The sequence below is a fragment of the Primulina eburnea genome, unplaced genomic scaffold, assembly GCF_022965805.1.
Source record: "Primulina eburnea isolate SZY01 unplaced genomic scaffold, ASM2296580v1 ctg800_ERROPOS1600000, whole genome shotgun sequence".
NCBI classification, from domain to species: Eukaryota; Viridiplantae; Streptophyta; class Magnoliopsida; order Lamiales; family Gesneriaceae; genus Primulina; species Primulina eburnea.
In genome coordinates this window covers 78,600-95,808 of record NW_027331571.1, presented here as the reverse complement: position 1 = coordinate 95,808, position 17,209 = coordinate 78,600, and the positions used below count along the sequence as shown (strand labels likewise).

The window sequence follows — 17,209 nt, the reverse complement described above, 5'->3', positions numbered from 1 at the left end:
GCATCGTCCGTGCTTCGTAAGCACGGATTGTGGTATTCTTGCAAATCCATTTTTTTTAAAAATTATTTTTGAAATTAATTTTAAAAAATAAATTATTTTAAAAAAAACCCACTGTGTACAGGCATAGTAAGAGCAACTATCTTAATATTTGTTATATCTTTTTCTACTAAAAATGTTAGAATGGATAAAACGGGTGATTGATTGAATTTTTTTGGTTGTAAAATTTCGTTTTATAAAAAAAATGTTAGGGAACACAATGATATATATTGGGGATCTCAATTTTTCAAACACTTACTTCTGGGAATCATGTTAAAGCTAAATACATAACACCAGCTATTACATATATCAAACTGAACATTTCTCACTGAATTGAAGGTAAAATTCGCAACATTTTCCGGAAGCACTTGAGAAGCTGATAACTACAGAAGCCCAATCTAAATGATCTTAAGTGTCCAGTATTTGACAATTGCATTTGATTCATAACATGATTTAAAATCATAGTATGTGCACAATAGTAAGCTTTTGTCACGTTGGAAGTGTCGGTCGAACTCAAAACAAAAGGTGCAAGGTTCTGGTTTTGCAAAAACAGAAAGCAAATCCAAATTAAAACATGATCCGAACAAAATGTTAACAGGAAGGTAGTAGATATCTTGAAGTTGTTCATGATATCTGTTAATGATTATTTCAGATTAGACAAGTGAAGCACTCGAGTCTCAAGGATCGTTTTTTTTTTTTTTATCAAGATCTTTAGTTTTGGATTACAAAAGGCAAGTACAGTGACCATGGCTGCTCCTTAAGACTTCAAGAGGTCGGCCCTTGGCCTCCACAGTCCAAGTCGATACTTGTGGGCAAAATTCAATATCAACTTTCTCTGCAAAATTTATAGAATTGCACAACACAGATTATTAATACCACGACATTAGAAGACATCAAAAGGTTTGATAAATGTTTGTAATTGAATGCAATTTCATGTTCAGAGCTCCCCCAATCAGAAAATAAAATCCAACTAATAACAAGCGTAAAAATCTTTCATATTTCCAAATTTTGTAGGATAATGAACAAGATAGTATCCCTATAGAAATAGCTTTATCCTAAAGTAGTCAATAGAGAACCTAAACTTCTGATAAAACATAAGAGAGAGCCACAGATGAATCAACATTCAAGTCAGATCACATGGACAAAGGGTCACGTACCTTGATGAAAAAGTAAGATGACTGAACAATGTTATAATATCAGTGTTAACAAACAGATCCCTCATTTTTGGCGTTAAATAGGTAGAACAGTGATAAATGCAATTGGCATTGTTGTCTCTACAAGGATGATGCATCAAGACTTGACACATCCTCGACAATTGAAAATGATAAATAAGCAGAAAAGTTTCTAGAATTGAAAGTAAAACAAGAAAGAGGTTCAGTCACTAGTAAAAAATTAGACATTTCTAGTGGTTCCTTCTCCATTTTTCTCAAAAATCCACCCAAATCCCAAAAATAATTAGGAGATGAATAATATTCGTAAAGTTCCTCAACAACCCCAAACCCGAAAAAAAAATATAGGGAAGAAAGTATTTGTCACAGTTCCTCATCATTTATCTACTAAAATATTAAATTCAAATTTATTTTACTCAGCAATCAAACATTCTTAATTTTCTAGTATATGGACCTTCGTGTAAGTAACTGTTCAGACACAATTTACATCAGGCAAGCCATAAAGATCGGCTACTATCATGACTACAACCTAACTTGTCACATTTTCCAAATTTTCTTATGCACTCACAATATCAACCTTCTCCTTGATGTCAAATATGACTAGAATATGAATAACACAACCGTGGCAGGGAAAACATTTGGCACTGGAGTTGCAAATCAATTGAACTATTTGAACTAAATAGCTGAAGTTGTTTTGTTCATGTTACAGGTGAATTAGTTAATTTCATAGAAACATTGAAAACTCCATTAAATTAGACTTATTTAACCTAATTTAAGTGTAAAAGACCATATCTCTACTATTTTATAAAACTTCTAGCACATACAGAAACTGATTTGGTCCCGACTTGATAACCCAAAAATTTACCCCTTACATCCTATTGTCCCTTGACATAATGGTCAAAATAATACATCTTTCACTTAATCACGCTTTTGCTTTAGAAGTCCTCTAACTTCCACTCCACAATCCCTCCACTCTCCATTTTTCACGTTAAGTTTAAATTTTCAAAACTCGAAAAACTGCTTATGAACATTATTTTCTTTCAATGTTCATTTTCTTATCCCTTCCTCGCTGCACTTCTGTAAATGTTTCCATTCTTCCAACTTCCACTACATGAAATTGATTTTGAACCCTTCCTCTATTTTTGCAACCACAGACCAATGCATTTGTTATGACCCTACATCAACAGATTTGTAATACATGCAGAAACCCACCACGGTGAGAATTTCTCTTCGTTTTCCAATTTCTGATTGCACTTTTATGTGTTAATTTTGAAGTTCTTTTTGTTTTTGTTTCAAATGGTATGTTTGACGCTCACTAATTATTTGACATAAGATTTGTGTGGTGATTTATTCTTCAATTCTCGCATCTGCTGCATACATGCATGCAATGCCCGAGATTTTAGTTTGGTAATCAGAAATTTAATTGTGCAAGATCCATCCATCCGGGTAAATCAAATGCAACGGCTGATGCACTGAGTCGAAAGGTATGTTCTTTATCCTTATCGACGATTGGCGTTTCGACTTTGTTCGAAGATTGCTGCCTATGTGTTCGAACAGAAGCTCAGAATGAAATTAGGTATCGATTAGATATATACTTTTGAATGGAGTCAATGGTTTTTTATGTATCTTTTAAATTATTAATGGGAAATCAAGGCACTCACTCATTCCTTACACTAGATTGGTGTGCATGTTCACCAGAATTGGTAATGTTGCACGAAAAAATGAGAATGGGGTGAAGGAGATGGATTTGGTTGACGAGGTTGTTAATTGCTTTAACGGTTAGCTAATATGCAAGATGTTATTAAAGTTTAATTAGATAATAGGTTTTGTCAACACAAGCTCCTTAGTCCTTACCACAATTTAGTGTGCAGGGGAAATATTGATTAATTCGCCTATTTTCATGTGGATCAAACCCAGAAAACTACGGAGTTGGTATACGGGTAATATTTGTCTTTGTCGTCGCCGTTCTTCAGTCGTCGATGAGAGCTCATTGATGAGGAAAATTATTAATTGTACAGTTCATCTTGGTTGTTCTCCTCCGATGATATCTTCAAGCATTACATTTTAATTTTTTGTTGGTATAATACAGATTTAAAAGACTATCATAGTACCAATGATTTCTTCTACTCCACGTGCTACCACTGATGCTAATCCCAACAACAATCATAGACGTCAATTAAGCACAACGCTTCAAGTTCAACGAATAAGAAGACAATCAATGACAGATGAACGACGACGAGAATACCTTTCTAGGCGTAGAACAAACTATCAACAACGAAGATATGGGATTGTACCCGAAGATTCCACCTTGAATGTGTCTAATATTGCTCCAAATTTACATAAACTTTTGAACAATTGACTCAAATAACTAAAAGTGAGGGAATGAAAACATGATTCAAGGTGATGGTAATTTTTTTTTTTTTGTATTAGGTGTTCATTTTCAATAATCGCTCAATTTTCTAAGTTTCCATATAGATACTGTAAGGCCCGAGAGTTCGATTATGATCATCTGCTATGACTTGTCGATAATTGAGATGTAATTATAGACGGAACAGAGAAGACCGGGATAGCATAATGCCCGAGATTGTCGTTTGATACTCTGATTTAAGCATAAGGGAGTGGAAGCAAAGACCCGACATGGAGAAGCGATGTTGTAAATCGATTTTTTTTATTGTACAAAACCGCACCTGCGCCAGGAAGGAGACCGCACCCGCGGGGTTGAGACAGTGACAGCAGCGCACCCGCGATAAGACAGCCAGCGCACCAGCGGTCAGTTCTTCAGAATTTTTGGTCGTAGTCCAGTAAGCCTACCGCACCCACGGTATAAGAGCCACCGCACCCGCGGTAAGCACAGCGCACCCGCGGTCCAAGAGTCAGCGCACCCGGGGTCCAAAGTTACCGCACCCGCGGCGAGACGTGTTTTGTAAAGAAATGAGCCACGTTTCTTTGGCATGCAATTTGATATATATAAACGCATTTCCTCTCATTTCAGCAACAGAAAACAACCGGGAAAGCTCCCTGAAATCCTCAAATTTCCTTGAATCATAGAACTTTGATTGTGCCGCATCCGTTTCTCCGATTTTTTATCCAATCACAGTTTCAGACTCCCCTCGCCACAAGCTACAACTGGACGTAAGTTTTCTTATGTTTTGATATGCTTTGACAATATGATATTGAAGGAATCAGATGTAATTGATATATGTTAGTCTTGAGATATTAGACCTCGTATAATCGAAACCGGATTGAAGAACAGATACTGTATGAAATTGTTATGATTTATCGAACTTGATTTGATTGCGATTATACCGAGTTGGTATCGGAATATGTATGTTGATCGATTATGAATTGAGATTGATATTTGTATTGCTGGGTATATCGAGAGTGTGCAGTTATACCACTGAAACAGAAGTAGATTGAGTTCTGATTATATCCAGTATTGATGGAGTTGTGTGTTGATATTATACTTCTTGCTATTGTCATTGCCAGATTGAGTACTTACAGGCTTTGAATTCGAGACCTCGACTTCGTCAGATCAACAAAAGAAAGGTACAAGGCAATGTTAACTGGGAGATGAACTTGAGTCAGATTGGACTCTAGTTTCCCTAAACCACATACTTTACTTATTGCATTGATGTTTGTGATTCTTGAGATTGTGGTGCTTAGTCTATTGATTTATAGCAGAGCATATATTGAGTCATAGGCTGATGTGCCTTGAGTGAGAGTCACTGACAGAGGGGCTAGCTTGTGATAGATTAGTCACTGGCCTGCACATTGTCAGAATAGGATTGGCTGATTGGCCAAGTCTTTGGCGGATGTGCCAAGACACTGGACGTTTGGTATATCGATGTCCTTAAGAGACAGAACAGTCCTTATTGCTGATGATTCGATATAGATATAGAGCAGACCAAAGTCCAGGAATAAGAACGTACCGATCCACCACCGCGAACGGGAGAGTAGGTGGGAGATTTGTTACGTTCTTATTCAGATCGGGATCCCGAGATGAGAGATGAGTCGAGTCTGAGAGATCGAGTCATGAGTTTGATTTACATATTTGTATTGATTCATGTTTCGTAGATTACCATTCATGTGGTTATTCCAGTTGTATGTCCATTCATGTTTTTAGATTCTGATACATGTCATGATATCTGTTTCATGTTGTTATCTATGTTTTCATATGACTGCTTTATACATGGTTATACTGGGATTTATTCTCACCAGAGTTATCCGGCTGTTGTCGTGTTTGTATGTGTGCATGAGAACAGGTGGGACAGGATCAGGGTCAAGAAGAGGATGAGAGATCAAGATTAGAGTGGTGATTCCGGACTTTGATGTAGATAGGTTTCAGCACTGAATATGTAGTAGTTGAACCTTAGTTTAGTTTGAATGTATGTTGTACAAGACATGTACTTATTTAATGGTATATATATTCGATTTATGCCATTGATTTATTCCATTACGTTCCGCATTTTAAAGAAAAATTTTATGACCCGAATTACTTGATTAGTATATTGATCCTAATGATGATTAAGAAGATGATTAGCGTCCGCGTCTCCACAGATACACTGCCTAAACTTTCATGTATAATATCCAAAAGTCATTGTATAAATTGATGCAAGGGCTAAAAATTCGTTGTATGATTTATATCATACTATAATATTCATATCAAATTACACATATCCAACATTCATTTTATAAATTGATTAAGAAACCTATCTAATATCCAACATTACGTTACACGTGTTGCGTGTGCTTCGGTCGTTAATATGTTATAAAGAAAACAGATAACATTAATGTTTAAAATGTGACATGTATGTTGGAGTTCCTTTGCCTATATGACAGTGTGTTTCTGGTTATAGTGAAGGTGCTAAGTTTATTAAACCAGCGTATCACGGTATGAATTTAAATCAACACCAGTGCGCTGGAGATATCCTAGTCTATAATGAGTCTTTTGACCATCTTAATCTTAACAAAACCCACAAAAAAGATTTAGTACATCACTAGTCTATTCACATTTAATTCATGGTTTTATGTTACTTGACACAATCTGCATTTATCATTTAAGAAAATCAAATCGATTAACGTTGTCCAGTTGTTTTAAAAAAGCATCAAGCACAATATATACAATGTGCTGAGTGTGCCTTACTTGCACCTTAAGGATCCAGGAAACATGTGCGCGTTAGTGCACCTAATGCCGTAATAAACTATGATCCAAATTATAAGCACGCCCGTGCACACAACCATAGAAGTAGACCGTAAATAAGATACATAGAGTAAATAATCACGAAGCACAACCAAGGTTAATCACTCATGCAATTTGCAAAATCAATCAATCACAAAGTAAATTAAAGAAACGCACGAGACAAATATCGGTACTCACGTAAAAATACATCCAAGCAAACATGAAAATCCATAAAGCATAACCTTTTTAACTCCACATATAGTTCTTACATCTTGGCATGGAATGCCGAGTCTCTTGAGCTTAATAGTGCGACTGACGAGAAGTTTGTTCAAGTCCCCAATTTCAGACTCCAGCTTCTCCACGTGCTTTTCAACTCCTTTCCCCACTCCATTCAAGAACTCCGATATCCCCACCTTCACTGCACTTTTAACAGAAAAATGAGAGTAAACTAATTTCACTACCCGCCATTAAATTAAAACTGCGCATTTCAATAGAATCATTACCCATATAACGGACCGACTTGGAAGAAAAATTCGCGAACCCGGATGCGCAATTCAATGGGTTTGAAAGTAACTGTGAATTCAACAACAGGATTTGCCTTCGCGCCATGTCGCGGCCAATGCAAAATTAATTCACTGGTGAGAGAATCAGAAATTGAGGTTTAATTCAGCAAATGGGTCTTCACATCAGTGCTGCTTCAACTAAACCCTACCAATGCAACAACCTATCGGGAGAGCTTGCTAATCATTTGAATATATTTAATATATATATATATATATACTAGCAACAGAGGCACACGCGTTGCGTGTGTCATGAATATATGAGAATAATATAATAAACCTTCATGATATAATATGATATAAATTATATATTGAATTTTTAGAACTTGCATCAATTTATACAATGATTTTTGAATATTATACATAAATGTATAGACAGTGGATTTATATAGAAACTTATAAAATTTAATGGTGGTTGAAATTGAATACCTAATAAATAGATAATAATTTAAATATTTACCATCACCTTGAATCATGTTTTCATCACCCCATTTTCAGTTGCTATTCAAAAATTTCTGCAACATACTTTGTAATCAACCAAAATCTAACTAAAATGTGATTTTCTCGATCTTCACGAATCTTTTATTTGAGTGAAAAATCTGAAGAGATATATACAAATATGGTAAAAAAACCTGAGATTTAAAATTAAACGGTTAAAATAAAATATTAAATTATCTATGATTTAATATTTAAATTGATTAAGAAAAAATCTGAAGAGATGAGAATAAATATGGAAAATAAATTCAAAAGTACACACATGGTTAAAAGTTTATAACAATGGTGATGAAAACAAAGAGATGAAGCTCTATCTAGTTGAAAGAAATTAGAATACATCTAATAGAGTAAGCCGATGTTCGGAGCGGGAGAGGTTTTTTCCAACTAACACAATGAACATATGTAGTACAACTTTGTTAAATTAAAACAATAAAGGTGGGTTTTTCCCATCTCTCTTTCCGAGGAGAAATGGTTTGTTTTCTTCATGGTCTTCAAAAAATGTATATATAGAAATTAGAACATCCAAAGCAAATTATATCAACGATGTACAAAAACCAGAGATTTTGAGACAGAGAATTTTGAGTCCTTACCTTTTATGAAAGATTTGGAATCTAGAGCCCAGCGTGCAAAAAGTGGGTGGTAAGATTTTGAATTAAGAACCTAAAGTGCAAGGGAAGCGAAAATCTGAGAACAAAAAGAAATTGAAAAACCTTTTTTGAGAACCGGTAAATTGGGAGAAAACTACTTACTTGAGACGTGGAATGAGAAACAGGATGTAGGTTAATTGAGTTGTGGAATGAGAACTGGTGAATTAGGAGAAATCTGAAATATTATTATTTCATAAAAGGGTAAAAAAGAGAGAAAAATTGGTGTCCTCAAATAGCAGTTTTTATAGATATTGGTAGCATCTGAAGACAAAAATCAGGACATTCACATTCAAATATAAAAATGACTATTCATGACTTTAAATTTTTATCATCAATGAAATCACGCATTATAATGAATTACACACAAATTCTATATAACTAATTCGAATTACTTGATCAACAACAGCAGCAACTAAAAGCTAAAAATCTTTTATCCTCCACTGAGGCATATATGCAAGATCAACAACGGCAACTAAAAGTGAAAAATCTTTTATCATCCACTAAGGCATATATGCAACAGGACAAAATGTAAGAAATAAATATACCGAGAATCTGATGCCGCGTTCTCGTTTTGATTAATAAAATGAAAAGGAATAGATTCTAGCAAACCAAGAAATATGGAAAAAATATCATAATTCACACATTGATGTTTATTTTCATCAATAAACACTCCAAAGTGGGCGCAAATATGGTGATCATTGTACAAATCTAAAGGTCCACCTGCACCAGTAATAATAGAAGGCATTAAATCATCAACGACATCAAGTCGAACAATATTATGTAATGAAAGATCCATAAAAATGAGGGTGAAGACTGGACACCAGCAAAAGCACTTGTGGCCTCGAGGCCTGCCATCATGAAATATTACTAAACTTCTTATGTAGTCTAATTATGAATGTCATATCCCCAGTCAAAGCATTAAATAAATCTTCAAGGTATTTACTTTTTAAAGAAAATTTGACAACTTAATAATTAAAATTAAATTAAACACATTAAAAACCATTTAAAAAACTCTTAGAAACTTGAGAAGAACACGACAAAGAAAATTGAGCACCATTTTCACACCAATTTTTCAAAAATAAAATAAAAGTAGATAGATGATAACAAATCAAAAAATCAAATCACAACAACATTAACGATGGACAATTTCTGAGTAAAAAATGCAAAAGGTTCCAATCACAGCGTGAGCGTGGGAAAAATTTTAAAAAAAACTCACACACAGGGAATTCACCGAAAAAATGCAAAACATATAAATAAATTTCTGCCCAGAACAATATCAATAATGCATATGTTGTGAAGAAATCGAGACTTGGCATATCAAGTAGGATGTGTTGAATAATCTACCAAAAACCAAACACTAAATTAATGAAGAAAAACTCATACACATACTGGCAATAACATGAATTAGAGCTGATACCTCTGGATTCAGGCTTTAGTATTCCGACGCACAGAAAAAAGAGACATCGAACTGAAAAAACAATAGAAAAGACAAAATATTACACATGTGTCTAAAACTTCACAATAGAGTAATCGAATTTTAATACTATGAATCGAGATTCAAGCGGAGATGTACCGGAATTGACAAAGAAATTGAGTAATTTTAGTAAGTTTCTTTGTTGGTGGAATAGAAGATTGTGGATATAGAAAGAAGAGTTTAGTTGAAACCTTTTTCTTAGATGGTGACATGGTAGGATGTTGCTAGGATACTGTGATTGTGCAGGTTTGATGGTAATTCCAACTATCATGATTAGAATCATGTTTCCATTTCTATAATCCTTCAACACTGAATAGAACAATGTCCGGATACATTAAATTGTGTAAAACAATTATTATATTTGTTTGTTGTGCAAAATTCTGCCCAATGTTCATAAAAATTACAGATGCATGAGGATATTCTAGAAATTGTCATTTGATGGATTACTTGAAACTAATGCGTTTGGATTTAAAATAATTTTGCTTAAAGAAGTGTTTTTTTAAGTTACTTTTAAATGTGCTTTTTTAAGTAAAATTTTTTAATACATTTGTATTTAGATAAATAGATGAAAATCATTTTTTTTAATATGAGTTATTTAGAAAAACACTGAAAAGCTATAAATTTGGGCTTTTGAAAAATCACTTATTTTGGTTTAATTAAGTGCTTTTAAAAACACTACAATACCTATCCAAACACATATAAACTATAAAATTACTTCTTTTCTAAAAAGAACACACTTTTAAGAAAAAGCTACTAAATCCAAACAGACTATTCTAAGAAGTTAAGACTAAGATTATTGTGCTAAAGCTTCTTTGGTTCTGAGCAATATCTATTTTTCTCCTCAATATTGTATTCCGCTACTTGTGAATTGATGCATTTCTTCCTTCTTGTTATCTGTCACTGGAAGCCAAATCGAAGTAGGTGTTTTTTCCTTCTTAAACTCAAGATGACTCAATTCCAATCTTTTGCTTGCAATTTCCAACCAATCGTAGTATATAGCAAAAGGGAACCACTCCATGTTTCAGTTAGGATGGTAGTTATCTAATCCTTTATTCAGTACATACACATATAATTCCGACTCTGTACTTATTACCCATTGTAATGATGAACCAAGAACAGCACTCCAGCTCCATTAATTCCCAACACCACCCCCTTTTTAAAGGACTATCTTACACCCTTTAATTTATCGATGATGCTACTGTTTATAAGTAAATCATATATACATACATATATTTTTATGTACTCTAATTCTGAATGTCATTTCCTCAGCCAAAGCATTAAATAAAACTTCAAGCTATCTACTTTTGAAAGAAAATTTGACCACTTAATAATGAAAATTAAATTAAACACATTAAAAACCATTAAAAAAAAACTCATAGAAACTTGAGAAGAACACGATAAAGAAAATTGACCACCATTTTCACACCAATTGTACAAAAATAAAATAAAATTAGATAGATGATAACAAATCAAAATAATCAAGTCACGACAACATTAACATTGAACATCGAAAAAAAAAATGCAAAAGGTTCCAATCACAGTGTTAGCGTGGGCAAAATTTTAAAAAAACACACACAAAAAACACACACAGAGAGAATTAACCGAAAATATGCGAAACATAAATATATAAAATCAAAGGAATTTGACGGTAACAAAGAGAAGATGAGGTAGATTAACCTACCTCTCACTTGTACAGATCTCTCTCGCTATATTCCCTCTGTCTATTTTCCCAAGGAGCGAACAAAAATCGAAATGCTGTGGAGATTAAAGAATTGCTCACTGTCACCTAAAAAAATTGGCAATCTTTGAACTTTAAGCAATACAATCCACGATATATCAACTTTACCATACCAAAAAACAAAACTTTAATAAATTTAATATATTTAATATATATATATATATATATATATATATATATATATATATATATATATATAATGTTTTTTTCATAAATAAAAAATACTCATTTTCTCAAATTACAAATTTTTTTTATTTAATAAATAATAAAATATATTTTAATAATTTGTATCTAATTTATAACTAACATTTCCTAATATATTTTTTTTCATTTTGAGTTTTAAATGATCATATTACTCCTAACATAAAAATTATTATAAAAATTCATTTTTAAAAAATTTTGATTTTACTATAATCTCAATATTTTTTGCACAAAAATTTTAATATATATAAATACATCATGTATCAATGGGCGTTAGTATATATAATTATTAAAACAAATTCACTCTGGTCAATTAAAAATAATACCAACGAGCAAATCTACAAGTGTTTAAATTATTAAAACAAATTCACTCTGACCAATTAAAAATAATACCAACAAGCAAATCTACAAGTGTCTCAATATTTTTTGCACAAAAATTTTAATATATATAATTATTAAAAAAAATTCCTAAAAAGATTCAAAGATTAGAACGAAATTTTTTTAACGTTATAGCTTTTGAAGCCTACAAGTGTTTAAATTATTTATTTGGGTCAAATTCTATCTCATGTGTTATCTTTTGAAGCCTGTTTAAATTTTAATATAATTAAATTCTATTATAAAAAACTATACAACGAAAAGTTAAATAAATATGTACAAAAATAACATTAAGATTTACAAAATAAATAATCTACTACGATAAATTTCGTAAATAACATATTACGCTAAAATTTATAATTAAATTACTACGCAAAAGTAACACATAATTATTAAATTTTCATTAAAGAAAACGCTTTAAAAATCTGACTTGCGTGAAGATATGCAGAATCACGTAACGCTGGAAGATAAAACCAACGAGCAAATCTACAAAATTAACACGAAAAGATGTCAGCATTAATAATAAAGAAACGAAACTGCATGCGAAAAAAATGATAGTTTCGACACTAACAAAGAAGAACTGCGAAAATCGGTCAAGAAAATGTTCGGGAGCCTCGGTATATATAGAAATTTTAGCGACGGTTTACTAAAATCCGTCGCCCGTAGCGACGGATTTGAGTAAAACAGTCGCTATGTGCGACGGTTTGTAGAAAACCGTCGCCGATCGAGATCGGCGACGTTTTTGTTCAACTGTCGCCAATAGCGACAGCTGTTGTTAAAACGTCGCCGATATCGGCGACGTTACTGTGAAACCGTCGCAAATAGCGACGGTTTACAAGGTCCTTGCTCATAGCGACAGTTTATTTTAAGCCGTCGCAAATAATAGCGACGGCTTAACAAGAACCGTCGCAAATATGGTACGGAAGGGTAAGAAGGGATAGACTTACTATACACTATCACGACCGACTATACCCAACCCTTTAAGAGCATGTTAAAGCATATTCAAACTTTATCTTGGGCGGATAGCAGGAATCGAACCCGCATCTTCTCCTTGGCAAAGAGAAATTTTACCATTCGACTATATCCGCCTTTTTGTTTTTGATACACAATATTTCCTCACATATTATATCATAATATATATTATGATATATACTTTACCTGAATCCTATTTGTGCATTTTCGGGCTAGAGCCTCTGTTCAGAGTGATTCCAATTCTTTTATTAATTCCAAAAATTGTATTTTTGTTCATCCAATAAGTTTGCAAAAAGTTTGACCCCCTTTCATTTTATTTTTTTAGGGGTCATAACCATTTGCTACCAATGGAGAATTGCTTATCATCTTAAGCGATCAATTTGCTTATTTTTAGATAGTGAAGGGCATTCCTTCTTCTATTCTACCTATTCATAGGTACTGATCATTCATACTGGAAAGCGTTTTTCTTTCTTTTTACACGATTTCGGAAACCCAAGGACTCAATCGTATGGATATGTAAAATACATGATTTCCAATCCTAGCAGGAAAGGGAGGGAAACGGATACTCAATTTAAAGTGAGTAAACAGAATTCCATACTCGATCTCATAGATACATATAGAATTCTGCGGAAAGCCGTATTCGATGAAAGTCGTATGTACGGCTTGGAGGGAGATCTTTCATATCTTTCGAGATCCACCCTACAATATGGGGTAAAAAAGCCAAAATAAGTGATTTTAGTCCTTATAAAAAGAAAACTGATTCTTAAACCCCTTTCACGCTCATATCACGTCGAGGTACTGCAGAAGAAAAAACAGCAAAATCCGATCCAATTTATCGTAATCGATTAGTTAACATGTTGGTTAACCGTATTCTGAAACACGGAAAAAAAAAAATCATTGGCTTATCAAATTATCTATCGAGCCATGAAAAAAATTCAACAAAATCATACGAAAAGAAAAGGGGGGTATGAAATAACCATAACAGATCCGTCGGATGGAGGTCAAGTGGTTGATATTATCCCTCCTTGACCAGAACTTCTTGTTTCAGAAGGTGAATCCATCAGATTTGATCAACCATTAACGAGTAATCCTAATGTGGGTGGATTTGGTCAGCGAGAAGCAGAAATAGTACTTCAAGATCATTACATGTCCAAGGTCTTTTATTCTTCTTGGCATCTGTTATTTTGGCACAAATCTTTTTGGTTCTTAAAAAGAAACAGTTCGAGAAGGTTCAATTGGCCGAAATAAATTTCTAGACTCGCCGATTTATCGACATCAAGTTCGTAAAAAGAAACAAATTATTGTTGTTGAATCAAATTGGCTAAAGGTGTGCGTTCATGAGCCCATGCTAAAGTTTCAATCAATTCCTGCCGATATCCACGCCAGGAGATTAAGAACATAAAGCCAGTAAAGTCAAAATAAATTGGGGTATTCTCTCAATTCCAATAAAATTAAATCGGATGAAGTATGAGTTGGCGATCAGAACATATATGGATAGAACTTATAACGGGGTCTCGAAAACTAAGTAATTTTTGTTGGGCCCTTATCGTTTTTTTAGGTTCATTAGGATTCTTATTGGTTGGAACTTCCAGTTATCTTGGTAGAAATTACTACTCAAAACAAAATACTAGTTGGTATTAAAAATATCCGATTCAAGTAGGTAAAGAGATGGTTGAATCAAAATAATTTTGTTTAAAATTCGATTATTTTTCAGAGGGCTATATGAATGTGCTATCATGTTCCATCAACACACTAAAAGGCTTTCGATAATATAGTAGCCCCATAACTGTATCTACATCAACCCCCACCACCCTCATTCAAATTTCAGTCAATTAAGATTAAGAAGTATCCTGATAACCTCCTCTTTCCTGGTCAGGTCAATAAAGTCATGAAATGTTTCGATTTCTTTTTTTTTTCTATAAAATAAAATGGATTTACCTGCACCAATACATGATTTTATTTTAGTCGTTTTGGGATCGGGTCTTATATTAGGAAGTCTGGGAGTAGTATTATTTCCGAATCCAATTTATTCGGCCTTTTCATTGGGATTGGTTCTTTTTTGTATATCCTTATTCTATATTCTATCGAATTCGTATTTTGTAGCTGCTGCGCAGCTTCTTATTTATGTAGGAGCTATAAATTTTTTAATCATTTTTGCTGTGATGTTCATGAATGGGTCAGAATATTACAAAGATTTTTCTCTTTGGACCGTTGGAGATGGAGTTACTTCAATATCTGATCTATCAAATCAACTCGTAGTCGAGACTTGAATAGTATAACATAAGAAGTTCTTTTATCCATACCAAAAAATAATTTGGATTTCTGAACCAATTAATCCAAAATTCCTTGTTTTTTTCTATAACTTATCTTGCGTCTTGCTTGGATAATCCTCTGATGAAGGATTATTAGATTGCCTTTCCACTTCGATTAGTCACATAGTTACAAATCTAAACAAACAATAAACGCGAAATGGAGAGCAATTAGAAGAAATGACCTTAAATCTTTGTGTACTGACCCCTAATCGAATTGTTTGGGATTCAGAAGTGAAAGAAATCATTTTATGTACGACTAGTGGTCAAATTGGCATATTACCAAATCATGCCCCGATTGCTACAGCTGTAGATATAGGGATTTTGAGAATACGCTTTAAGGACCAATGGGTAACGATGGTTATGATGGGTTGTTTTGCTAGAATAGGCAATAATCAGATAACTGTTTTAGTAAATGATGCAGAAAGAGGTAGTGATATTGATCCAGAAGAAGCTAAACAAACTCATGAACTACTTTATTTCCGTGTCTTCCAGCTACTTTATCGCCTACTTTGATTTCACGTTTCTGTGAAATATATATACGAATCGTTTCTGGATTATAACTAGAACCTCCCCTTTTCTGGATCCACCTCACATCAATAACCCGGCCCCTACCACCTATAGGTAGTTTTAAACAAGTTTCTTTTGGAGTAGATACCTGAATGCCAAGTACGGCTCCTAACAATCTGTCTTCGGGGGGCATACGACGATTCTTTCACCATTTGGGGCGTTAATTTACCTACTAAAATATCACCCGTCTCTACCCAAGATCCCAACATCACAATTCCATTTTTGTCTAAATTGCGAAGTAAACAGGCTTCTAAATGCGGGATTTCGCTAGTGATTCTTTCAGGGCCTTGACTTGTCACATGAGTCTGAATCTCATATTTCCGTATGTGAAAAGAAGTATAAATATCTTCATATACTAAACGCTCACTAATGAGTACTGCATCTTAAATTGATCTTATTGAGAAATCTATGTCTTAATCCAGAACTTTAAGGGAACAATAGCCTGACAAATGGTTCAGTCCGATTTTGGTGCCCCATTTAGGTACCAAAGAGACCCCACCATTGATTTGATATATTGATAAGGCGAATACCAGTTGTAGAACCCGTAAATCAGTCTACGTTTAAGCCATGCATAATTTTAGATTTTTAAATTTAAATTGACTTCATTGCATAATTATTTTAAATGCATTTATTTGAAGTTAATTATTCATTATTTCAGTTCAGTAGTTTGATTTTTAGCATTTCAGTTATTTCAGTGAGGCCGGACTGGAGTTGGAGTTTTGAGATAGAATTTAAGATTCGAGAAATATTTCCAGAAGTTAGTTTAGCTAACAAGTAAGTCCATTTAAGTTAAAAGGATGTTTGATGATTTAATTTAATCACTTGAGGTGATTAAGAAATAAGTCCATTTAAGTTCCATTAATTAAGGGTTCAATTAATTAAATTAATTAAAGGATTAGTGAGGCTTTTAAAAGTTATTAATTTAGGGAATAAACAACAATTCCCCTACATTTTTCTAGTAGATTTCGGCCACTCCCCTTAATTACTAGATGATTCAATTGCCAACTCATCCTTTGACCAATTCTTTGTCATCTTTTAGCATACTAATATTTTTAATTATGGAGCAACCTTAATTAATTAACTAATAAGCATTATCCTAGTCTAGATAGCTTGAGGAAATCGGCCATCACCTTTCTAGATCCATCCAAGAAGACTTGATAGCAACTACAATTCAAAATTCAAATTTAGGGAGACTTGGTCTTGATTTGGCCCTTATATTGTGCACCCCTTCTCCTCACCATTTTAACCACTATCACCCCCTCCCCATGACCGAGAATCTGAGAGCAATATCAGAGGTAAAATCAGTGTAAAAACCGTGAGAATCCTAGCAAGAACAAGAGAGGAAAATCGGGTAGCTAGCAAGAATAGAAATCACTCCACCTCCTCCGCGCCGAGCCATCGTATTCTTTCGTTTTTCATTCAAACGAAACCAAGGCATGTCTAGATTCTTTCAAACCTCAATCAAGGCATATTATCAATTATTT

At 33.6% G+C, this 17,209-nt stretch overlaps 1 protein-coding gene across 15 annotated transcripts in view; it reads right to left on the bottom strand.

Moving 5' to 3' along the window:
• Positions 1–471: 471 nt before the first annotated feature.
• Positions 472–17,209, bottom strand: part of LOC140822335 (uncharacterized) — a 67,129-nt gene continuing 50,391 nt past the window's right edge. The window contains exons 1-10 of one of the 15 annotated variants that reach the window (XM_073183068.1): positions 12,446–12,469; positions 12,305–12,360; positions 11,242–11,346; positions 9,752–9,869; positions 9,504–9,554; positions 8,189–8,261; positions 8,030–8,099; positions 6,888–7,019; positions 6,627–6,802; positions 472–871 (exon numbers count right to left, since the gene is read on the bottom strand). In XM_073183068.1, the coding sequence (XP_073039169.1) occupies positions 794–871; positions 6,627–6,802; positions 6,888–6,993 (360 nt within the window). In that variant the 5' untranslated portion in view covers positions 6,994–7,019; positions 8,030–8,099; positions 8,189–8,261; ... (3 more) ...; positions 12,305–12,360; positions 12,446–12,469 and the 3' untranslated portion in view covers positions 472–793. Of the gene's footprint in view, positions 872–6,626; positions 6,803–6,887; positions 7,020–8,029; positions 8,124–8,188; positions 8,262–9,503; positions 9,555–9,751; positions 9,870–11,241; positions 11,347–12,304; positions 12,362–12,445; positions 12,471–17,209 lie in introns of those variants that run through there. The other 14 variants (XM_073183069.1, XM_073183074.1, XM_073183063.1 and 11 more) reach the window with 14 other exon arrangements.